Source organism: Macaca nemestrina, chromosome 11 (genome assembly GCF_043159975.1).
Source record: "Macaca nemestrina isolate mMacNem1 chromosome 11, mMacNem.hap1, whole genome shotgun sequence".
NCBI lineage: Eukaryota > Metazoa > Chordata > Mammalia > Primates > Cercopithecidae > Macaca > Macaca nemestrina.
In genome coordinates this window covers 101,458,427-101,484,055 of record NC_092135.1, presented here as the reverse complement: position 1 = coordinate 101,484,055, position 25,629 = coordinate 101,458,427, and the positions used below count along the sequence as shown (strand labels likewise).

The following is a 25,629-nucleotide window of genomic DNA, read 5'->3' as shown; positions in this document are numbered from 1 at the left end:
TGGTATTAGAAGAATTTTTGAAGTATCATAGGTATTAATTTTAATACAGACCATCAATCAGTAAACAGCAGTATGTCCCCCATTTTACCTTGTCGTTCTGTATCATACTCAGTGAAGTTTAGATGTCACCATTTCCTGTCTTCGCTTTAGTATGGGAAGCAGCTCTATATGAACTACCAAGAAGCCTTGAAGAGGACAGAGTCAACCTGTGATTGGACCTCCTTATCCAGCTCCAGCATTAAATCAGGATCCAGTTCTTCCAGCATCCCAGGTAGTTCAAAATGCTTGAAAGCACTATTTTGTGATTAATATGAAGGTTTTTGTAGAGACTGATAGTAGACCTAGAAATTTCAACTTGATTCTTAAAAGCCAGAGCCATACTTAATTCCTAAATTATAATCAATAGATGCCTTTTTAAAAATTGTTAGAGGGCACAGTATCATGGGCTAGTTCACAAATGTATCTGACATGAAAAATCAGTATATAGACTTTTAAAACCAGTTTTATTTATATTTATGTAATTTATTCAAAACACACATACTGCTAGAAAACCACTGTTACTGCATAATTTGGGATAAAACATTACTTGGAAAAAGTCTTTGTACTCAGAATCCATGAAGAAGCCGCACTCCTTCAGATTCCTATATCCTTTAAGGTGTGCTATGATCACATCTTAAGATAAATCTTTCAATTGAAAATGTTTCATGAATGAGATCCATGTCATCTAAAAGCAGAATTTTTAAATTTTTGCATTGGATGTGATGAAAGAAATAATAACTTTAAGTAGTAGTATATTTAAAAGCTGTATGATTCTATTTCATCTCAAGTAAAAATAAATTTAGAATGTGTATATACACATACATTTCCTAGTTCTGTCCACTGAGAGGGACAGAAGCAGTGATAGCCCAGGAACATGAGAATACCCAGTCCCTAGATCATAGAGGTTTCTTTTTGTTTTTTTTGTTTTATTAAATTTTGGTCAAGGATGCTGCTTAAATAGATCATGGTTTCTAATACCGTTCTTCCAAAAAAAAAAAGAAACCAGGGCTGTCAGAGAAATGGCTAATTATAGGGCTGCAGCAGTGAATATATATAGGATAAGCCTGGAGCATATTATAATGCCAGAAAGTAAGGGAATGCTTAAAAAACGACAGTGGGGCCAGGCACAGTGGCTCATGCCTGTAATGCCAAGGCTTTGGGAGGCCTAAGTGAAGGGATCACTTGAGCCCAGGAGTTCAAAACCAGCCTGGGCAGCACAGCAAGACCCCATCTCTAGAACTTTTTTTTTTTTTTTTAATTAGCCAGACTTGGTACTACACATAGTCCCAGCAACTCAGGAAGCTGAGGCAGGAGGATTGCTTGAGCCCAGAAGTTCAAGACTAGTGAGGTATAATCACACCATTGTGCTCCAGCTTGGGCAACAGAACAAGATGCTGTCTCACGAAAAACAAGATGAGAATATGTCAAAGGGATACCTAGAGGAGCCAGTCTGAAAGAGCTCCAAAGGTCAAAGCTGGAACAGTTTGAGCAATATGATAATAAATGTAGTTATAGGATTGTAACCCATGGACATAAATATCCATGAGTTTATACTGATGTAAATAAATCACTGAATAAATAAATGGGGAAGAGGAGACAACTGTCCTGTGTAGATTTCTAAACGATTTATGAAGACACTTTGTTCTGAAGGAAGTGGAGCTTACCTCTTCAGTCCTCAAGTGTGGGCCGTGCTTAGTGCCTTGCTTCCAACGATCATGGACCGGGGATTAGGGGTAACTTCACAGTGGAGAAACCTGACAAACACTGCTGCAACCACATGATCAAGGTCAATATCAGTAATAAGTCATATTGGTTATAGCTACCTTTGACATAGTGTGTGAGAATGGCTTTTTTCCTCTATGATCTTCCTCCCCAAGTTCCATAAACTCAGACTAATCCAGAGAAAAAGCATCAGACAAACCAAAACTGAGAGAGAGTCTACAAGATACCTGACCACTATTCCTCAAAACTATTGAAGTCATCAAAAACAGGAAATTCTGAGAAGCTGTTACAGGAGACTGGATGATTAACTGTAGTGTGGTGTCCTGGATCAGAAAAGGGACATAGGGAGAAATAGTGAAATCCGAATAAAGTTTGGAGCGTAGTTAATAGTAGCAGGGCATTTCCTTAGTTGTGACAAATGTAGCATAGTAATGTAACATGTTAATAATGGGGTAAAGGGAATAAAATTAAAAGAGGACATTTTTTTCCCCAAGGAGAATTTCTTTAAAACCAAACATATTGCTAAATGGGTAAACTGGATGCCGGGTATGTAGGAATTCTGTGCTAAAATTATTCTAATATTCAAATATCTAATATGTAGATATCTGAAACTATTCTAAAAAAATATTTATTAAAATGGAAAACAAAACCAAAAAACCCTTTCAGAACATGGGTTAGGAAGGACAAAGTAAAAAGTAGGTAGCAAGTAGGATTTTAGAAAAGGAAATTAAAGGATAGAAGATTGAGAAAAGATGAGTATTTTTTTAAAAAATTACCTAGCACTTAAGTGCTTTAACACATTATTTTATGAAGTAGTTTAGGTATAGTGCCTTTTCCTGCTCCGGCAGCATTCATACACTTTGTGTAAAGTATTAGGCAGATGTTAAAAAGGGATGATAAATGAGGCTAGTGAAGTTTTAACTTTTTAAAAATGACTCAGCTATTGGGTGATCAAGAATGAAGAAAATACAGTAGGTTTTATTTTATGTTGCATTGTATTTTTGCCCTGAGGACATTATCTTAAATGTCTCCAGAGGAGTTTGGGTTTAGGGTTTATTTGTGGCTCTTATCTTTGACTACCCTGGCTGAAGTGCTTAATATGACATTCTAATGATATCCACCCATCACAGTGATTGGATGGGATCAGCTTTAACATTTGAGTTTCCTTTAGATACCAGGCATCAAGTTAGGTGCGTTCACATGGTTACATTACCTGCTCTGGAGTCCATTGAAACAATTTTGCTAGTCCCTCAGCCTTCCCTTCCCCTTCCCCTTCCCCTTCCCCTTCCCCTTCCCCTTCCCCTTCCCCTTCCCTTTCCCTTTCCCCTTCCTTTTCCCCTTCCCCTCCCATCACCCAGGCTGGAATGCAGTGGTACTATCATAGCTCACTTAAGCCTCCTGGGCTCAAATGATCCTCACACCTCAGCCTCATTTAGGCAGCAGAGAGACACATAGCCATTCCTACCAGGCCCCACTCCTTTCAAGACTTTTTTTGTGCCTTGCTGAGAGGCCAAGATACAGCACAGCTGCCACCCTATGGGGCCAATACCTAAATCCCTAGGAAACACACTTCCCACTGGAGGGTCAAATTCTAAGTATTGATCATTGCTAGAAAAAAGGAAATAATCATTGTGTATAGATCCGAATTCCTAAGTTACAATTCTGGGGTGACCTTAGGGCAGGCGTATTAAAAAAACTGATTCTCAGTGTAGCACAGACATGACTGAGAGACTCCTGTACTGATGGTTCATTAATTCTTTTATTGTTTAGAGTTGATTTCATGAAAGACTGGGTGTCAGGATACCAATAATGTTATGTGAATCATTTATTATAATTATCAGTCTCTCATGGTGAAGTATTTAAAACTAATCTGAGATTTCCTATTAATTCCAAGGTAAGGAAAGTTTTCTAGAAGATACTGGCTGTGTTTATGATGAAACGAGTAAAATAACTTGGTACTGTTCTACACAGCACCTGACCTTGTGTAAAAGATCTAACTAGACATATATATTAATACTGTCAGAATACTGACTCTTTTAATCTTATGTTTTAAAAACTATTTTAAACAGAGTCTCAGTCAAATCACTCCAATCAGTCTGATAGTGGAGTTTCTGACACCCAGCCAGCAGGACACGTCCGTTCGCAGAGCATCGTGAGCTCCATATTCTCTGAAGCCTGGAAACGAGGCACTCAGTTGGAAGAGTCCAGCAAGGTAACAACCTCGTTTTAATTTACATAGAAAATTCCGTGGTTTTCTGTTGGGTTTAAATTGTTAATTCTTTTATGTCTTTATTAGGGATCTTATTTGGCCTTATTTCGGTCTCCTTTATTAATTTTCAGTTTTCCTAATTGTAACGGGTAAAGACGGTTCAGAGAGACCTGTTGATTTGACTTCCCCTTGGAAACGAATATTTACAAATTGGCTCTAATGACTTAAAATCTTTAAAAAAAAAAAAAAAAAAAAAGGCAGTTTAATTATTTTATCAGTGGCTCAGATTTTTAAGAAATAACAATTTCTTCCTTTCCACCCTTAAGCAGTTTGGATGGCAAAACACCATCTATTGCGAATGCCCTAAATTCTAGAGAAACTGTTTACAGTTGTCTCTCTTCTTTTCTGTCTCTCTCTTTTTTTTTGGACAGAGTCTGGCTCTGTGGCCAGGCTGGAGGGCCTTGGCGCGATCGAAGCTCACTGCAGGCTTCGCCTCTGGGCCTGAAGCGATCCTCCTGCCTCAGCCTCCCGAGTAGCTGGGATTGTAGGCACACGCCACCACACCCGGCTAATTTTTGTATTTTTAGTAGAGACGGTTTCACCGTGTTGGCCAGGATGGTCTCCATCTCTTGACTTTGTGATCTGCCTGCCTCAGCTTCCCAAAAGTGCTGGGATTACAGGCGTGAGCCACTATGTCCAGCCCCTTTTTTTTTTCTTTTCTTCTTTTTTCTCTTCGTTCCTTCCCTCCTTTCCTTCCTCCCCTCACTTCCCTCCCTTCCTCCCCTTCCTTCCTTCCATTCCTTCTCTCCCTTCTTTCCCTTCCTTTCCTTCCTTCTCCCCCTCCCTTCCTCTCCCTCGCCTTTCCCCAGGCTGGAATGTAGTGGTATTATCAGAGCTCATTTAAGCCTCCTGGGCTCAAATGATCCTCCCACCTCAGCCTCCTTGCTCACCTCAGCCTCCCGAGTAGTTGCCTGAGTAGTTGGGACTACAGGTGCACGCCACCATGCCGGGCTAGTTTTTTATTTTTTTGGTAGAGGCAAGGTCTGGCTATTTTGCCTGGGCTGGTCTCGAACTCCTGGCCTCAAGTGATCCTCCCGCCTCGGCTTTCCAAAGTGCTGGGATTACAGGCATGAGCCACCATATTCAGTCCAGTTATTTCTTTATTGGTTAATTTATTCAGACTCATTCCTTACCTTTTTTTTTTTTTGTTTTTTTTAATGCTTTTGCCACTTCTTTGGGCATTGATAAATTTTTTCAAATTATACTTTATGTGGAAGACTAAATTAAAATCAGTTCCCTTAAAATTTTGGATTCCTGAGCCTTGCATAATAGATTGTTCAGTGAGACTGAAGGATGAGTATAGTTATTGCAAGGCTATAAATTAGAAAAATAGAGAGGTTCTTTAGTTCATTTTAAAGACATCATGGCCTTCTATCAGACATCCTCTGTAGTTGTGTAGGCAGGGATGTGTCCTGGCTGTAGGCACCATTTCAATATGCGAGAGGCCACTCCATCATTGAGGAACCAGTGGCACCCTGGGCTTGACTATTTTATTTTTATTAATAATTTTTTTATTTATTTAATTTTTTGGTGGGGGGTGCTTTTGGTCTGAGTCACTTATACAGGTACATTCATGAATGAGAATAAATGGACATTTTTCCTTTTATTCCTTCATTTGCATATGTGGTTCACTAACTGGGCTCCCTCAGGGTAGAGAAGGCCTTAGTAGCACCATGTGGGGCTGAAGCCCTTTCCTTCACAAATGAACATTTGAGAATTGGTTCTAATGATCTAAATTCTCAAAACACTGAATTTAACTCCCTATTAGAGACCCAAACTTTTAAGCAATAATTCTCTCTCCCTTCCCCCATTTAATCAATTTGGATGGAGCTAGTACTCTAAAAATGTACTAGAGAGGTTGGTTTACACAATTCAGATGGCCAAAGAAAAACCCCTTTGCCTTACCAAATTACTAACGGTGAGCTCCGTGTGCATTTTAAGTTATAGAACCTAGTTATGTGTAAGGCCAAGGAAAACAAAATCACAGACCCAAAATGTTCTGTGATTAAGCAGCAAAGTCCACCATTGCACAGAGTTTCAGAAGAGTAGGAACCCTGCTGTCAGCAGTCATGATTTAAGGCTTGATCACTCTGTGTTTCTTCTCCTGTTACCTCAGTCTCAGGTGCCAGATGAGAAGGCCAGCACAGCTAAGGCCTGCGCCCCTGAAGCAGCCAAGACAGGGTCAAGTTAAGGTCAGGGGTTGTTCTCTGGAAACACATTAACCTCAGTGACACCTGTAACCCAATCTCACAGACTAATACTTTCTTTTTGTGTAATTTTAAAAGAAACATGTGAGTGTCTTGCTGGCCATTAGAATTCAGCCCTATAATGAGCCTTCTAGTTCACTAACCCATGCATTCTCGATGTCATTCATAATTGAAAACAAATGGTTTATCTTGGATCCTCCAAGTTGGTTCAAAGAGCCTAAAAGATGTATGTAAAGTTTTTAAAACAAGGGTCCTCCCTTTCCTCTTTTCAAAGTACTACCTGAACCACCATCGTGCATGATTAGCTCCATGAAATAAACTACCAGATGTGATCATTTCAGCTACCCAGATGGGTTGGTTGCTGGCAAATGCTAGCTTCCATTTCTTGATACATTTTCTTTATTCTAGCCTTTCAGAGCTTCCTCTTAATTTCTTCTGGCTTTTTCTGTATGATATTTTTACAGTCTTTTGCTGTAATGTTTACAAAGCATTTCTTTATGTATTTTCCAGTAAAACAAATGTAAAGAATGTCCCCCCTTTACCTGCATTGCTGGACTTCTGTGCATGTTGGATGCAAGTGTCTCACACGAACACGAGTGTGTGTGTCAAGCTTATTCATTCCCGTGTGACTGTGCACGCCTGCTCAACATTCTCATACTCTCCTGTGTCAGCTTACTAGCATCAAAAAGCCATCCTCATTCCACCAGGAAGCCCTCCTAAACCCAGTTATAGCATCTGCTTGATGTGGATGCAGTCATGGACTGAAAGGTGAACTGGAGCCATCACATCTCCCCTTGCAAGTCCAGTGCTCAGAGGACCGCCACACGGGGTTCCATTTAGGGCAGGCTGTGTCAAAGTCAAACAGCCAAGGTCAGAAGTCATGCATCCTGTCACCATTCAAACAGCTTTTGCAACCGGACATTTTTCCTAGATTGTTAGGTGGTCTAGCTATTTTACTGTGGGGTAAAACAAGTTTTCTGTTTCCTTCTTGCCCGCAGAATCAGATTTTAGCCTTCCTGACATTGTCCATCTTTATGATCACCACCAAATTCTGCATCCTCTTCATGCATGTCCCAGACTCCCTGCTTTTTAGTTTTACACAATCAAAGCTTACCTCTGTAACTGTTTTGTTGTGTTTTTCTCTCTCCCACTCCCTTTTTATACTTCTTTTAGGCCAGAATGGAGTCTATGAATCGGCCCTACACTTCACTTGTGCCCCCTTTATCCCCGCAACCTAAGATAGTCACCCCCTACACTGCTTCACAGCCTTCACCACCTCTACCTCCTCCGCCACCCCCACCTCCTCCTCCCCCACCTCCTCCACCACCCCCTCCTCCCCCGCTGCCCAGCCAATCCGCACCTTCTGCAGGCTCAGCAGCCCCAATGTTCGTCAAGTACAGCACAATAACACGGCTACAGAATGCGTCTCAGCATTCAGGGGCCCTGTTTAAACTGCCAACACCCCCAGTGATGCAGCCACAGTCAGTGAAGCCTCAGATCCTGGTACCCCCCAATGGAGTTGTTCCACCACCCCCTCCCCCTCCTCCACCCCCAACCCCAGGCTCTGCCATGGCCCAGCTAAAGCCTGCACCGTGTACCCCATCCCTTCCACAGTTCAGTGCCCCGCCTCCTCCACTGAAGATCCATCAAGTTCAGCATATTACTCAGGTGGCTCCCCCAGCACCCCCCCCACCTCCTCCTATCCCTGCACCCCTCCCTCCTCAAGCCCCCCCAAAACCTCTTGTGACCATACCCCCACCAACCAGCACCAAGACTGTGGCACCTGTTGTGACACAAGCTGCACCACCCACACCTACTCCTCCAGTACCCCCAGCAAAAAAGCAGCCAGCTTTCCCTGTTTCTTACATTCCACCCTCTCCCCCTACCCCTCCTGTTCCAGTACCCCCACCAACATTACCCAAGCAACAGAGCTTCTGTGCAAAACCCCCTCCCTCTCCACTGTCACCGGTGCCCTCAGTCGTGAAGCAGATAGCCAGCCAGTTTCCACCCCCTCCAACTCCCCCCGCCATGGAATCTCAGCCCTTAAAGCCTGTCCCAGCAAATGTAGCTCCACAGTCCCCTCCTGCAGTAAAAGCAAAGCCCAAGTGGCAGCCCAGCTCCATCCCAGTCCCTTCTCCGGACTTCCCCCCTCCCCCTCCTGAAAGCAGCCTGGTGTTTCCTCCTCCACCCCCATCGCCTGTCCCAGCCCCACCACCACCACCACCTCCACCCACAGCTTCTCCTACCCCTGACAAAAGTGGATCTCCAGGCAAAAAGACCAGTAAGACATCCAGCCCTGGGGGAAAGAAACCACCCCCAACCCCCCAGCGCAACTCCAGCATTAAATCCAGCAGCGGTGCAGAGCACCCGGAGCCCAAGAGACCCTCGGTGGACAGTCTAGTCAGCAAGTTTACACCGCCAGCAGAATCAGGGTCTCCCAGCAAGGAGACCCTGCCACCTCCTGCAGCACCCCCCAAGCCTGGAAAACTCAATCTTTCTGGAGTCAACCTTCCTGGAGTTCTCCAGCAAGGGTGTGTGTCAGCAAAAGCCCCTGTTCTGAGTGGGCGTGGAAAGGACTCCATGGTGGAATTTCCTTCTCCTCCATCTGATTCTGATTTTCCACCCCCTCCACCTGAAACAGAGCTTCCTCTGCCCCCCATTGAGATTCCAGCAGTATTCTCGGGAAACGCCTCTCCAAAAGTGGCAGTCGTTAATCCTCAACCACAACCATGGTCTAAAATGTCAGTGAAGAAGGCCCCTCCACCCACACGACCCAAACGGAATGACAGCACCCGCCTCACTCAAGCAGAGATTTCTGAGCAGCCAACAATGGCCACAGTTGTGCCACAAGTGCCCACCTCTCCCAAATCCAGCCTTAGTGTCCAGCCTGGATTCCTGGCTGACCTCAACAGGACACTGCAACGAAAGTCCATCACTCGGCATGGCTCGCTCTCCTCCTCCCGCATGTCCAGAGCAGAACCAACAGCCACCATGGATGATATGGCATTGCCTCCACCACCCCCGGAACTGCTGTCTGATCAACAGAAGGCTGGTTACGGAGGCAGTCATATATCAGGCTATGCAACATTGCGGAGAGGACCCCCTCCTGCTCCCCCAAAGAGAGACCAGAACACCAAGCTCTCCAGAGACTGGTAGCCACCATAGGACTTTATTTTCATGATATCTGTAATCACTTCTACAATCAGCTCACCTGATCATCTGTGAATTCAGGTGTTCAGAGCCTCCTGGTATGATGTTATTCAGGTAGTGTCCAGCTATATGTGTATGCGTGTGTGTACACACAGCTATACGGTGTATGTGTGTATATATGTATACATATATGTATGTGTATGTGTATATATAGAGAGAGCTGAGAGTTATTCTATTTATTCCTTTTCTCTCCTAATCTGAAAATGGGTGTTCTGTATTTTGGGTGGAAGAGGCATAGAAGGGGATGTGTGTTGTCTCTTAAGATTTCTATATCATGTGGATTGGACCAAAAACTTCTAATCACTTACTTAGAAGGTATTTGTAAGTGTCTGTCCATGTGTAGCCTATTCGTGCATGTTGTGTATTATATAACTAAGAAATAGATGTAGAATGTGCTATTTCTGGTTGAGAAAAATCACCAGAATGTGTGGTATATCTATAAGGCTTTTGTGTTTGTTTTTTCCCCAGTTGGCTGAAGTTAGAATTGCTTGACTGACACTTCATTGCTATACATAAAGGGGCACTTTAAATCAGGAAGATCTCTCAGCTTCATAGAACGGGTAACTAGTGCAGGACGGGGAAATGTTCACAGACATCTCTGTATGTGGTTATGCATAAAGTAAATACATGGTGTAACTAACTCAGCCGTTCTAGCTGCAGTACTGCTGCAGTGATCCACATTTGGGATGTGCTGACAGGTAAGCTCTTTGCCTACAATACATGGATAATTAGTGCTGTAATTCTGGAGAGTTCCTTTTTAGTACTGTTTTATGAAGCTTTATCAACTTGGCTTCATAATCCTCACTTTGATTGATTTTAAGAGGATGGACAACACAGTTATCTCTGTAATGTTCTGTCCCAGTATGTCTTCGGGTCACCAGTTACCTTCTTAAAATATGTGCTTTAGGTAGATGTTATTACGTATCTGTAGACAATTGGTATATGAAATATACACATCCTGTGCCCCAATATGGTGCATCAGTATGAAAAACAAAATCATTTTCTAAAATGCAGTTTTTGAGCATTGCTCTATAGAAGGGAAGGGTGATGAGAGAACAAAACTGGCCCCTGTGCAAGTGTCATTAATCCGGTTGTATATGGGTTATAATAGGTAATACAAAAAACTCATTAAGTATGGCACTACCATGGAGAGGGAAGACAATATCATTTATAGCTACTGGGGCCACCAGGACCCTTGCTGACTGCATCCTGGTTGTGATTAGTTCAGGTTACCAGGTGTTCTGATGGAGTGGGACGTCCAAGTCCAGTAACTGACATTACGTATTATGCATGTGCAGTCTGGTATAACATGGAGTCACTGCTCTAATGACACACTATATACTTCTATATGCTTTTTTTTCTGTGAATTTTCCTTGGTTCATGAGAGAAATATGTACTGTCTCATCAACTTATGATAAATTGGACCATTAGGAATGAAACACAATCTTAGAGTGGCTCCCAAACGAGAATAAAAATGGGCCATCCCACCTCTTATAAAGGGAGCACATCTTGTAATCAAAGTCTGTGCCTATTGTTAATGATTACCAATGCAAACTGCAGAAATCAGTTGACATTGTCCCACAAGGAAAAAATGCCAGTAAAGTGGGGGAAGAGATGGTCAATAATTCTAGAATGAGCAAAAGTGCTTAATTAGTACAGTATACTCAAGGTCTCGCATAACCCACACTCCACGAAAACCGCATCATAAACAGAATGAGCGGCACCTCTCCACTGCTGCATCTCTATGGAGCAGTAAGAATATACACCGTTAATTTTTAGGCATTTCAAATTGTTCACCAAGTTGTATGTTTGATGTTTATGAAGTGAGCTTTAACACATCTGCATCGTTAATTTAAGCATGCACAGAAATTTGGGTAATGTTTGAGTAGATTGCCAAGCTCCACTGTGATTCATGAATGAGTTTCTCATAGTCTGCTACCTGAAGTTTTATACTTTGAGGGTCACCCATATTTGTGGGTTAGAGTTAATATGAATCCAATTATCAGAGTATTCATCCCTGGGGTTTTGAGTTTTATTGTGGTGATTTTCTTATGAGAAAGTAGGCAACTTCAATTTTCCTTGAGGGGGAAAAAACATAACCCCCCAACCTTTTTTCACCCATGACTTGAGCCCTGAAACAACAGCCTTTGTGTTTTCAGTGCAGGATTTCTTGGAATTTCTTGCTTGTATCAATCCTGATGATAGCCATCCTGAACAGATGCTTCTGGTGTGTCTTCCTGGAAGAGCAGACATCCTTTTGAACACTAATGATGCCAGGAAGAGGGTAAGGCTAGAGGAGGAGACTGTCATTTTTAACCCCAATCCAGTGGCTTGTCTCCCAACAGGCCATTTCCCTTGACATTCCTTCACAGACAGAAATGGCTGTTAAAAATGTTTTAACCTCATGTATGAACTGAATTTAAAAAACCAGTAAAGTGATACTTTATACTTCTGATGTTTTACTCCCTAGTGGGTTTTCTTTAATTTGGATTTTTGTCAGGATGTAGCTTTTCCTCAACTGTATTTCTGTAGCTCTTTTTCTCTGGAGTATTCATGGAAAGCATCTACTGCCGGATGACACTAGTACTGTGCCTTCTTTCATTGCCCTCGGCTCTGCAGCTCTCACCCAGCTTGGCTGCTTCAAGTCTGTGCAGTTGACTTGACTGTACTGAAAAGTGAACAGCATGAATTAACTCATCCTGCTGCCGAGGGCAGTGCAAACAGGTGCTTATTACAGGTAGTGACTTGCTTAATTAGTGACACTCTTAATTTCTACTATAGATAATTTCAAAATAGAATCACTCTATGCTTAAAGTTTTGGCACCAATGCTGTAGGACAGCATAATCTATTCTCAGTAAAATAACTTCAGGTTTATTAGATATTCTGTATTGGATTTTACCAGCTTGACTTTTACTGCTCAAATACCTTTTTTTTTTTTTTTTTTTTCCTTCCCCCACTCCACCCGCTTTAGATGCTATAAATCTCTTGGGAAGAGTCACTGTTCTTAAGGTTTTTACAGATACCCACCTTAGTTGTAAATTGGATAAATTTCTGGGACTTTTTAAATGAAAAAGAATGTGGAATCTTAAGTTACAGAAGACTATTTTTATCAGAAAATTTCAAACGAAGTAGACATGGTGTTTCATAGTCCTGTAAAATCGAGGTGCTCCCACCACCAAAGGCACACCCTGCAAAGGGCTGTGAACTATCTTGGTGAACTCTCTTGGGTCCCCTTCCCATGTATGTTTTCTTGTCACTGAAAACAATGCTGAGTTTCTCAAGAAAATTTAAATTGGGGGGATCATAATAATTCCAACCAAGTGACAACTCTGAGGTCAAGGTTATTAGGAGCTGTACATCTAATTCAAGCTTTATTTGCTGCTATTCTGGGAGAATACAACTACTAATAAACTTGTATCAAGGAAATCCATAAAGTTATAAATTAGCCTGAAAAATATTTCAGGTAATGGTGTGGATTGGCCTGCTATGACTATCAGCCACCGACAGAACTCTGTCACCTTTGTTCCTCAGCTAAAAGTAATTTTGTTATAAACACAAAAGCGATTTTAAACAGATAAAAAACCCATTCCTATTTTTGTACATTACCAAAAGTTTTTCATATACCTACAGAGCTAACTAATTATAACTGATTTAATCCCACTCAAGTTTAGACCAATTAAACCCATATGATCCTGTATGGTTATCGGTGTGATGACTTGATTTTCATAAAATAGGTATAATTGGGTCATACACTTGATGAGAGGGTGACTGTTTCTAGGGGGAAAAAACCCTTTAGATTGCAAGTACCTTTTGGCACTTTGATTTTTTTTAATATACACTTTACATTTGTATAAATTATGCAGGGTACTCCTAACCCTGTAGGAATATATGACCTCTCACAAAGTTGAGATTTGATCCAAAGAGAAATGCAAGTATAAAAGAATTAGATAACTATTATCTCTTAAGGTTTGTTTTTTTTTTTGTTGTTTTGTTTTTTTTTGTTTTGGTAGAGACGGGGGTCTCACTGTGTTGCCCAGGCTGGTGTCAAACTCCTGGCCACAAGTGATCTTCCTGCCTCAGCCTCCCAAAGTGCTGGGATTACAGGCATTCCTTTTAAAATTCAAAGAGAACATTTCTACACCTTTATCCCTCAAACAAAACAAGTGCTCAGTTCTTACCGTGCCCTTGCAAGGTCTATATGTAAAAGAAATCTGAAATTTAGCTGTAGAATAAAACTTGCTAAATAAAAAGGAAAAACATACTTGGTAAGTGCCGTAAAATTTCTCCAGTTGGTTTTCTCTTTGCTTGTTGAAATAATAAACCATTTTAAAGAGAAAATACTTGCTGTAAACCCCCAGTGCCTTCAACTCTTTTGGCAGAATATTTTTAAAGAAATCCAGCAAGCAAACTTTGAGGTGCTAATGAAAGTAAAGGAAGGTGGTATTTCTAGTTTTGGCAGAAATGGAAAATGTCTCACAAGAGACATCACTACCCACATGGGGTCTGGCTGCTTTCTACCAAAGACATTTAGAAAAGTGAATTGAGTCAGGGTGATGGTGAACACTATGTATTTTATAGATGGTTAAGTTGGGAAGTGATTGTGTTTATCATGGCGGCTACTAATACCAAGCTCATGATTGCTGACGCCTCAGCATCTTAGGCAGTAAGACTTGTCTGCAGCACTAAAGGGGGGGAAACCCTTATATTTTGCGAACTGTCCATTCATTAAATTTATTGTAACCTAATACCAAAAACAGCCATTTTTCATATTTCCCCACCTCCTACATTTTTTTTTCGCTACTTGTAAATAATCCCTCCTAGAAAATAAGCATTAACTGGAATGTTTCAAATGATTTTGCTTCATTTTACTATCAGCCACTAGTGAACTCTTACAGAGATGTATGTACATTTGAGATAAAATTAGCTTGTGCTAAGTGTTGTAAAAACCTTGTTTACTGTTGAAGGAGAATTGCACATTATATTTAACTGGGATTGCTCCTCCCTCAGTTCTTTAAAAAACAGTCAAGGCTCACACCAACTTCTAGGCTGTGGGAGCTTTGCCATAAGTAGATACAATGTAGAAATATACTTTTTTAAAGCATGAAAAAGACAAGGAACTTCATTATAATGTACCAGGTAGAGGACATTATTATTCAAAGGATTATGCACAGCTCAGTGAAGATGAAGTTACAATTTTTCTTGCAGCTTTGTTATTACTTTCTTCTGCATAAATGTATGCTCATTTCATTATGTGCCTTGCTCCGATTGTGCAAAGCTATATATATATAGATATATATATGAGAGAGATATATTCAGTACTACTGAGGTGGTTTTTGTTCTGCTGGATTAAGTTATTTTCCAAGTTACTCTTGCCAGTTATGTCAGTAAACTATTGTAATGGCTTAGCACACTAGTCGTACAGTCAGTGTAAATGTTTTTCAGTTACATGTTTTCACTATGTCAGCTTATCAAATCCTTAATAAAAAAAATCATAGATTTCATTTAAACATGGGGACTTTGAGTGTTTGTGGATCGGCACCATTAAGAACCTGGTTTTGCATTTTGTATCAGGGTACCCAGAACATAGGCCATACACAGAAGAAATTAAGTGTGGTAAATAAATTAGTTTGATATGTTCAGTTTGTTAACTTTTAAGAGTATTTTATACCAACTAGGGAAATTTGGCCATTAAATACAATGGTGATTAAGTGACAACAGCTTTTAAAGATTTTTTCTTCTTTAAACAAAGAACTAGGTACAAACTAATACAAAAAGGAATGCCTTTTGTTTCAAATCTTTAGAGTCACAATTGTGTGTTGGACTGCCGTGTGAAGGTATGTATAAATGTGTAATGTGTTTGCAATCACTTTATTATGTACCAAACTAGGGCAAAAAACATGGAAGCCTTCCCCTTTCGTTCACCGTCAATCAATCAATCAATCATACGTGGTTGTGGAAACTGCACCTGTACTTACGCCTTCAGAAACAGCAGCGTACACAGGCTGACAGGAAAACAGAACGCATTGCATATGCCCCTTAATTGGCATATGCCCCAAATCCAACCAAATGTGTAATTTCGAAGTAACCCAAAAAGAGCCAAGCAATAGGGTCATTAACAAAAGACTGGATACTATCATCTTTGAGACAAGACTGCTCTAACGCCTACAATCCTATTCACAAATACGAGAAACCCATAAATGTTTTAGCTGGGTATTTCAGTTTTCTACATTATTCTTCACCTTACCTAATGATACCAAAATAATAAAGGTACAGAGGAAATAAGATGGGCTTGAAAAGTGAGAAAAGCTGAAACATTATTTTGGGTATTGTGGAGACAAACTATTGCTACCCTCAGATAACATCATTAGAAAATTCTTTTATAATCTAGGCTCTTACAGCAACAAAGCACAGGCTAGCTACTGGTTTGTCTTTTAGATTCACTTCTGACCAGTCTGCAATAATTTTTAGTCAACACCTATCTTCGGTGTTTAAAAAGAAAACAAAAAAACTGTACATTAACAATTAAATTTGGAGGAAAGTGGTAAGAAAACCCCAGGTTCGAGTGGAGCAAAAACAGGGTTAGAAAGTTCTTAATTAGAACAGCTGTCTTGAGGGAAGAAACTTGAGATCGAATTTAAAGCTGAATATTTTAAATATTTGAAAATTTTAAAAGACTTCAGTAATAAAAAGCAGCTCCCTGGTTTAGAGCAACAGGAAAGTCAGATTATCCCTAGCACGTAAACTCAGATACCACCTTAGAAAAAGAGGTTATTTATACAAATAAGTTAACAAGACACCTGAATATACTTTGTGGGATTTTATTTAGGTCAAGTTCTTAGTACACGGCAACAATTCCAAATACAATTAAAAAATTAAAAAGTGATGTTCCTCCGCTCATCTGGAGGTGTTTAATGGCACACAAGGAACATTACTGGCAACAGACTGCTCCCTCAAGTTCCCCTGGATGGTTTTTACTCAACTCATAATACCACCAACTCTCCCTCTGGAAGCTAAAAGTACAACTGGCCAGATCACAAATTGTTTACATTCTGTTTTGTAAGCCATTTTAAGAAATATGGTGCATGGACAAAATATGATAAAAACTGCTTTTCCATAGAACTCTTAACTTGCAAAAGAGGTTTCATTTTAATGTGAAAATAAGCTTTTTTTTGTTGGGTTTTTTTTTTTGTTGGTTTTTTTTTTTTTTTTTTTTTTTTTTTACAAAAAAACCTTGATATTCAGCAAGGATCATTTATACACAGCTAGGCCCTGTCGTTTTGTAATTTTTTTTTTTAGACTTACGAGATTCTCAATAAAACAGGAACAAAGGTCAGCACAAAGTAAACTTAAAGGTAATGAGCTCGATGCCTCCATTTAATCACTTTTATAAGGCTCTCTCCAATAAGGCTGCTGTGCCGTCCTCCTGCCAGTGTTGAATTAATATGACATTTTTACTGCACACACCTTATGGGAAAAGTGTTTATACGAGTGTAGTTTTAGGAGGGATAAATGAAGAGTATTTCCACGAATTAAGGTTGTGCTTAGTACATGCCTTTACACAACTCTGATGGTATTTACCAAAACATGGCATGTCTTTTCAAGTATATTCCTGAAAACATCAAATAGAACTCTTAACTTTTAAAGAAAAATATAGCACATTTAGTTAAGACAGTTGTGGTACAGTGGAAAACTGAGTACTGAGCACTGAGTGAGAATTCTTAACTAGCTGTTCCTATGAAGAAGAAAACTCACCTCATCAGTCTAATGAGACAACCAGAAATTTAAAAATCTCATCTAGCTCAAATTCAGTGATTCTAGATCATATGGGGGAAACTGTCACCTTAACACCAATCAGGAGTTCCTGGCCAAAAAGACCAGAAGTGAACAGATCCCACTCTTCAAAGGCTTGTCAGTCACCTGCGAATTCCTCCAAAAATACCTTTTTCAAAGGCAAAGGTGACCTTCAGGACATGTCATGCTCTCTCCACAAAGGAGAAAAGAAAAGGTAGTAAAAGATAAAAACAGTTCTTAATGCAGAAATGTCACCTACTAAAAGAAAATGAACATAAGATAAAAGCAAACTACCATCATTTTGATGCCTCCCTCCCAAAGAAAAATCTTTAGTTATCTTTATCTTCAACATAAACTGCCAAGGAGCGCAGATCCAGTCCAGACATCATGGTAAAGATGCATAAAATATTCTCTAGCCGGATAATAAACACCAGCAGTAGGAAAAGGGGGATGAAAATGTCTCACACCCAGTAACATTTAGGAACATAGCTAAATTAGCAGGCCATTGTCAACTCTAAAATGGGAACAGCAGGCGCCTCTGAGGGAGATTGAAAGGAAGTAGCTAAATGATGGAAAATATTAAACAAGATAGCTTAGAAGATTCATATTTATTCCAAACGGCAGGCTGAATCAGATTTTGACACGTTGGCACTATTTCTTTTTCTGATTTATTGCCTTGGCCATAAGGTCAAAGGCAACAAAGTGTATTTTCATTAATATCCCCATGGACTTTCGAGTATTAATATGACAAAATAAAAAGACAATTTTTTTTTTTTTAAGGGGATTGGACACACAAACTTCAGGAGGGAAGATTCCCCTCTCCCATTAGATTCCCTCTATCCTGATAAAATGGTTGCTTTATTGGTCAGATTTTAGACTTGGATTGTATATTAATAGTACACAGCATGTAAGATTTTCTGCATTCATTTGAAATTCCTAATACCATCTTTTAATTTATTAAAAAAAGAGGGAAACTTACAATAAAACAAAAACTACTACCCTCACAGACGATTAATAGCATGCAATCTATGAAATACTACATACATCAAAAGTCTCCAATTACTGTGCACCTGGCCCATCACACAGTATCCTTCCAAGACAATCCATAGAATTCAAAACTGTACAAAAATTTTAAAATATGCAGAAAACCCAAAAGGTATTGTTTGTAAAACAAAGATCACACACACATTAGTACTAAATAGGGAAAAAAAATCAGCAGACCCATGGACTCCCCCTGCTCCCAACCGCAGGTCTTCAGTATAAAGGACTTCGTCAGTGTCTTCTGCACTCCCCCCATCCAGCAGGGGTCCAACAGACCAGCTGCATTCCTGCTGACTGCCACCAACTCTGTTTTCTGCATAGTTGTCTTCTCTGCTTCTGTAGTGGTGAGCTGTGGGAACTTTTTTTTTTTTTTTTTTTTGGATGGAGTCTCGCTCTGTCACCAGGCTGGAGTGCAGTGGCACAATCTTGGCTCACTGCAACCTCTGTCTCCCGGGTTCAAGCGATTCTCCTACCTCAGCCACCTGGGACTACAGGTGTGCACCACCACACCCAGCTAATTTTTGTATTTTTAGTAGAGACAGAGTTTCCCCATGTTGGCTAGGATGGTCTCAATTTATTGACCTCATGATCCACCCGCCTCAGCCTCCCAAAGTGCTAGGATTACAGGCGTGAGCCACCACGCCCAGCCTGTGGGAACTATTTGTTGGATTTCAAAACACCCTCTGCCTCATTAATCCACTAAGCTTTCTCAGCAAAAAGCTGTTTAAATAAATAATGGGAACATCTAATTTCAAAACAGTTTTTCTAATTATAGACCAGTACACTAAGAAGAGCTTAACTTATCTAAGTATAGTCCAGTTTGGGTCCAAAATGGAGCTAAGGGCTCAGAGGACATTCAGGGCCATTACACTGCAGGAAAACAAGGAATAAGGGATGTAGAAATGACCTAAGCAAAGCATGAAGTGGAATGTATACTGGAGGCAAGTTAATGAAAGCTAATAAATACAAAGTGCTGGGAAAAATCTAAAAGCAAAATAGCTATTTTAACTTGTAATGCGTTAAAAACTTTAAAACCAAAAAGTCTTGATAAGGAGAGTCTTAGCGGGGTCTCAGTTAAAGGCTGATGATTTTTTATGCTCAGATAACATTTATAAGTGGAATATTAACTTCTGCCTCCTACACTATCTGAATTTCCTCACACACTACACTTGTTCATTTTTCAATCAAGCTACTCTTTCTGAATTTGTTCAAGACCTCATTTGAAATATATCCAGCTATTGCTTTTCCCCTTTCACCTAGCACAGGGCAGTTACCTGGCAAAGCTCTATTCTGGCCAAGTCACTGGGACTGAGTAGAACCCATGTCACGAGCTCTGGACCTGAACAGGAGCTGGCCCACCATCACAGAGACCACCTACAGAGACAAGCCCTCCTGGATTTTTTTCAATATTTCTTATACTGACTACAGTAGTGATTAAAGCCATGTGCCCTATAGACTCCATTGAATTTGAAGCTGTATTTATTGTACAGATGGGGGAAATGTATTTTACTCTGTCAAAGTTATATTAATTTTTAGCAATGTGATTAGATACATATTTCGGCCTATTAATCTTACTCATTATATTCTTAGTCTGAGATGGGTTTGAATTCTGACTAACAGCAGCTACTTAAGAGTCCAATCATACAAAATCAGGAGAGAATTACCTTTTCTACAGCTAAGCGAGTCAATGATACAGCAGCAACTAATACTGGCCATTAATAACATCCAGAGAGCACATTAGCAAACCTTTTACTCCCAGTGACTGTCAAGAGACTTGAAAATAACTACTATTCTCTTCCAAAGTAGAATAGCGTTTTTCTAAATAGTGAAAGAAATGATAGTCAGTTGGTCTGAACTCCAAGATCCTACTCCTCAAAACAAGACCAAAGGCAGGGGTTCAGGATGCCTGCTAAGAGCATTTCCACAGTTCAAGTCTCTTCAGAACCTTAGGGACCTTCATGTCTAGCTTCACATACCCATCTCCACACATGAACCAGAATACCACACTTCACATCTGGGTACACTGGCCATTAGCAACAATACAGTCTCATGCAGCAGCACATTAAAATCAAACGGGTGGCAATCATTCACTACCCTCAGAGTGTTGGGAGACTTTCACATTTCATCATCCTTATAATCCACAAACTGAGAAACATGAAGGGATGCAAGTGAGTTCAGCATTCACTCATTTGGTGCACTCAAGTGCTGAGAGAATGCAGAATTTACAGTGTTACAGAGGAAAAAGCCATCTGAAATAATTGTAAAAATGGTTAAGTGTGGTATTTAAATATTGGTTCCCTCCTCTTCATGCAAGTGGAAGAAAAGGAGGAGCTAGGGTGCCCACTGGGCCATGAGGTTAACCCCTTAGCACAGGCAATGAAGAACATCCAATGCCACAAATTCTGCAGGAGAAATCCCAAGGGTATACAGTATTCCTGAGAAAGATCCCAGATTTTTCTGAATCAGTCTTAATCTGATTTTGTTTTGGCTACACAGTTATGTTGTTATACCTTTGACATATACAAAAATGGTTATTTTATTTCAATCCAGACAGCTCAGCATTGTACAAATGATGGCAGAAAGATCCGTTTGTTCAGACTCAGCTTGCTTTTTTTGTTTTTAATACTGGGGGATAAACCAAAAGAAAGTGTAATTTTTATCATTTGTATCCTTCATTCTACTTTACTGGAGTGGAATCCCCAGGGCCTTCAGATAATCTGGGAAGACCTGACTATTTCTGTGAGGCAAGCACAGCCCTGCCGAGCTTTACTCAGAATAATGCATGATAGACTCAACATAATTCCCAGGAAAAAGCCCAGTCACTCCATTCATAACTCCCTCATACCAACCATCGTCATTCTTCTTGATGACATAAATAATGGCTCCTTCCTGAAAGGACAGCTCATCTTCCTTGTCTTTTGTATAGTCATAAATTGCCACAACTAGGAGGGAAGAAAACAAAATAGGATGTGAAAGAGTAATATTCCTAGAAAGACAGAACCAAGCCGATGAATATCTATCCTTTCCCAAATCCTGCAGCACTCAAACATGGTGACACTCTAAACACCAACCAAAATGTACATATTTTTTTTCTAAGTAATACCCAGTCATATACAATGAAATTCCATTTTCTAGAGATGTTAGGCTCTAAATTGAGTACAAATGGGGGAAAAGCACATTTAATTGAATGTGCTTTTGATTACCTTTCAAGAGCCTACAGGGAAGTACCTCAATGAAGAGGTACACAATCTTAGAATCAAGAAAGATGGCTGTTTCTTCATTTGAGTTTGTGTTGAGATACCATATTTTGTTTTGTTTTAAAAAAGCTTTTCTTTACCTTAGAAGTATACTAGGGCAATGAGATACACTATGAGAGGCAAGTGAGAAACCAGACAGACTAATGGAGCTGCAGATTTCTGTCTCCTCTATCACTCTCTCTGGAGCCTATGTCTCTTCACTAAGTAGAATGGTGGTTGAATTAAATGTCTGAGTTGAGTTAAACGTATGAATGATGGGAGTCCACTACATATATTCTTTCAAACCATATGCTGCATTATGTCACCAATTTAATATAACCATAACAACAGTCTAAGAGTGCCAAGAAAATCAGATACCTATAAGCTCTCCTGTGATTTTCATTGCTTAAATCACTTGGTAACTTGGCTCTTTCGGCCATTATCTCAGTGGTTATTTCAACTGTTATCTTATTTCAACCAGATAATCTCTGGTTCCCAAGTATTGTATCAACTTCAACAGTTTAGTTATATTGGGCTGCCCTGTAACTTGCTCAAATCCACTTGAAGAGTTATCCTTTGCTCCAACCTCTTCATCTCCTGTACCTTTTTTATACCACTCAATGAAATCTCCACCTATCCAATGTTCCCAGACAAATACACCGTCTTTGTTAGTTTCTCATGCAACCTTGTGCCTCACATAAATAAATGAGAAACAAATTACAACAGGGACTTCTGATATAATGTAATGTGCCCTAAAGAAAATTCATTTCTGGCCTGTTTTAATAAAAATTAAATAGCTTCCTTAAATTGTGAATATTTTCCATTGTAGTGATATTGTAGGAACACCAGAATTTTTTTTTTTTTTTTTTTTTGAGACAGTCTCGCTCTTATCGCCCAGGCTGGAGTGCAGTGGTGCGATCTTGGCTCCCTGCAACCTCCGCATCCCAGGTTCAAGCCATTCTCCTGCCTCAGCCTCCCAAGTAGCTGGGACTACAGGTGCCCACCACCATGCCCAGCTAACTTTTTTTTTTTTTTAGCAGAGACAGAGTTTTGCCATGTTGGCCAAGCTGGTCTTGAACTCCTGACCTCAGGTGATCCACTTGCCTCAGCCTCCCAAAGTGCTGGGATTACAGGCGTGAGCCACCTGCACCCGGCCAGAAAATACTTTAGAGGATCCTTGCTATGAAGAGATCAGTGTGCATTTCTCAATATATAACCAAATGCCTGAACACAATCAAATGTAGTTAAATGGCATACAAGTTTAAATATAAGAAAATACGAAAAAACCCCAGAAAATACAATTTAGAATATTTAGCATTTCTAGTCAACCTAATATTTTCTAGTGTTTTTTTTAAGGAAAGACAACATTTCTGATGCTTAAAGAAATGCAAATCCAGCCAGGCGCGGTGGCTCACAACTGTCATCCCAGTACTTCAGGAGGCTGAGGCGGGTGGATCGCGAGGTCAGGAGATCGAGACCATCCTGGCTAACACAGTGAAACCCTGTCTCTACTAAAAACACAAAAAAATTAGCTGGGCGTGTTGGCAGGCACCTGTAATCCCAGCTACTCGGGAGGCTGGGGCTGGAGAATGGTGTGAACCCGGGAGGCGGAGCTTGCAGTGAGCCCAGATCATGCCACTGCACTCCAGCCTGGGCGACAGAGCAAGACTCCATCTCAAAAAAAAAAAAAAAAAAAAAAGGAAGAAATGCAAACCCTTGGCCGGGCACGGTGGCTCATGCCTGTAATCCCAACACTTTAGGAGGCCAAGGCAGGAGGATTGCTCAGAAGTTCGAGACCAGCCTGGCCAACATGGTGAAACCCGTCTCTACTAAAAATACAAAAATTAGCTGAGCGTGGTGGTGGGCGCCTGTAATCCCAGCTACTCGGGAGGCTGAGGCAGGAGAATTGCTTGAGTGAGCTGAGATCACACCACTTCCCTCCAGCCTTGGTGACAGAGCGAGGCACTTGTCTCAAAAAAGAAAAATAAGAGAAAGAAAAAGAAATGCAAACCCATGAAAAGTAATGCAGAACAGACTATGAAGCCTGTTGTAACAGATGCTTTGAAGTGGAAAGTTAGTAAGCTCTATGTACATTCATTTTCTTCTTTAAAATGTAGAAATTGCCAGCCTGAGCAACATGGCAAAACCCCATCTCTACAAAAAAAAAAAAAAAAATAGCCTGGCATGAGCACGTGCCTGTGGTCCCAGCTACTTGGGAGAATCACCTGAGCTCAGCAAAGTTGAGGCCGAAATAAGCCGTGATTGTCCCACTGCACTCTAGCCTGGGTAACAGAGTGAGACTCTGTCTCAAAACAAATCAAAAGTAGAAACTGGATTAGACAGAATTTACACTAAACCTGATTCCAGAGACTCTGTTTATAGTAGTATAAAGCTGAGAGTTTTAACAACTGTTCAGTTTTTTCTTTTGCCAAAATTAGTATTCACTATTTTAAAATTAACTTTTTCAAAAATCAGAAATATGCTAAGAATATTCATTTTCTGGCTGGGCACTGTGGCTCACACCTATAATCCCAGAACTTTGGGAGGCCGAGGCAGGAGAATCACTTGAGGCCATAAGTTCAAGACTAGCCTGGGAAACAGCAAAACCCGGTCTCTAAAAAAAATAAAAACAATAAATTAGCCAGGCATGGTGGTACACGTCTGTGGTCCCAGCTACTTGGGAGGCTGAGGCGGGAGGACTGCTTGAGCCCAGGAGGTTGAGGTTGCAGTGAGCAGTGAACGTACCACTGCACTCCAGCCCAGGTGACACAACAAGACCCTGTCTCTAAAAAACATAAGTAATGTTTAAACGAATATTCATTTTCACTCCAGGGAAAGATATATACCAGTAGTTTACTTCATCTAATTCTTTACCGTAAAGCTATTCATCAAAAAGGAAAATACACTTGATTGAGTGCAACAAACTTTTATCAAAGTAACTTCAGAGCGGTGTAATAAAGTATCTTCTCTGTTTTCACCAATATTCAAAATGCTGATGTTGAGAAATGTAAAATCTGTCTAGATTTTATTTAGTCTGGAAAATTGGTTTTGGCAATAGTGAAGAAAGTCATTTTTTGCAATTATGCATGTATATCACATGTAGTGTCAAAATCACATGGGGAACTGATAAATCACATGTAAGAAAAAACTTAAAATGCTAAACATCTGGTTTTTGTGCAGTTATGATTGAAACAGAAAAGGACTTACATTGTTTTACTAAATGTTTCTGCTAAAGTAAAAATACATTCTACATTTCAAAGTACATTGTTCATATTTAGCATTTCAATTGAAGACATTCTAGAATATTTTATGAAGGTCTGTAAAACTGAACAAAACTTCTTAAATGTTTCTCTTTTTAATTTTAATCCTATAATTTTATACGAAGTATGCTGCACAGTTAAAGATAAGCAAAGAATAATGGTACCATACCATTAGAAAAGGACCCAGACTGGGCCGGGCATGGTGCCTCATGCCTCCAGCACTTTGGGAGGCCGAGGCAGGCGGATCACAAGGTCAGGTTCGAGACCAGCCTGGCCAATATGGTGAAACCCCACCTCTACTAAAAATGCAAAAATTGTCAGGCGTGGTGGCAGGCGCCTGTAGTCCCAGCTACTCAGGAGGCTGAGGCAGGAGAATGGCGTGAACCCGGGAGGCGGATCTTGCAGTGAGCGGAGATCGCACCACTGCACTCCAGCCGGGGCAACAGAGCAAGACTCTGTCTCAAAAAAAAAAAAAAAGACCCAGATTATCTTCTCTCTTCTAAAATAAGTAAATTGAAACAAATAGGAGCGATCTAAACATAAAACTCTCTACACTATAAACTCCTGGAGGTAAGGGCCTATCACTTACTCATCTCTGTGTATCCCTAGTATCCAACACAAGGCCTAGCTTTTTGGATACTTCTAAATACATCTATATATTATTCAGTTACAGAGTCAGTAATAAATGTAACTTAAATACATATTGGGGAAAAAATTAAGGTGTTACTAAAATAACAATGTAAAACAAAAAGGTCCAAAAGGAGTGTGTTACATAGAAGTGACTGATCTGAACTAAAAAGACTGACCACACCAAATATTGTAGCAATTAAGTACCCAAAACTAGCAAGCCACT

At 40.3% G+C, this 25,629-nt stretch overlaps 2 protein-coding genes across 49 annotated transcripts in view; one reads left to right on the top strand and one right to left on the bottom strand.

The window, feature by feature from the left end:
* The window catches only part of LOC105468063 (Ras association (RalGDS/AF-6) and pleckstrin homology domains 1), a 101,538-nt gene extending 92,145 nt beyond the window's left edge, over positions 1–9,393 (top strand). For 7 of the 9 annotated variants that reach the window (XM_071073240.1, XM_011718017.3, XM_071073241.1 and 4 more), the window contains 3 exons: positions 151–271; positions 3,831–3,973; positions 7,411–9,393. In XM_071073240.1, coding sequence (XP_070929341.1) covers positions 151–271; positions 3,831–3,973; positions 7,411–9,393 — 2,247 coding nt within the window. The other 2 variants (XM_071073242.1, XM_071073244.1) reach the window with 2 other exon arrangements.
* LOC105468060 (abl interactor 2) overlaps positions 9,391–25,629 on the bottom strand; it is a 118,844-nt gene continuing 102,605 nt past the window's right edge. For 23 of the 40 annotated variants that reach the window (XM_071073245.1, XM_071073246.1, XM_071073254.1 and 20 more), the window contains one exon: positions 20,869–21,222. In XM_071073245.1, the coding sequence (XP_070929346.1) occupies positions 21,047–21,222 (176 nt within the window). In that variant the 3' untranslated portion in view covers positions 20,869–21,046. Of the gene's footprint in view, positions 12,116–20,868; positions 21,223–25,629 lie in introns of those variants that run through there. The other 17 variants (XM_011717996.3, XM_071073255.1, XM_071073251.1 and 14 more) reach the window with 1 other exon arrangement.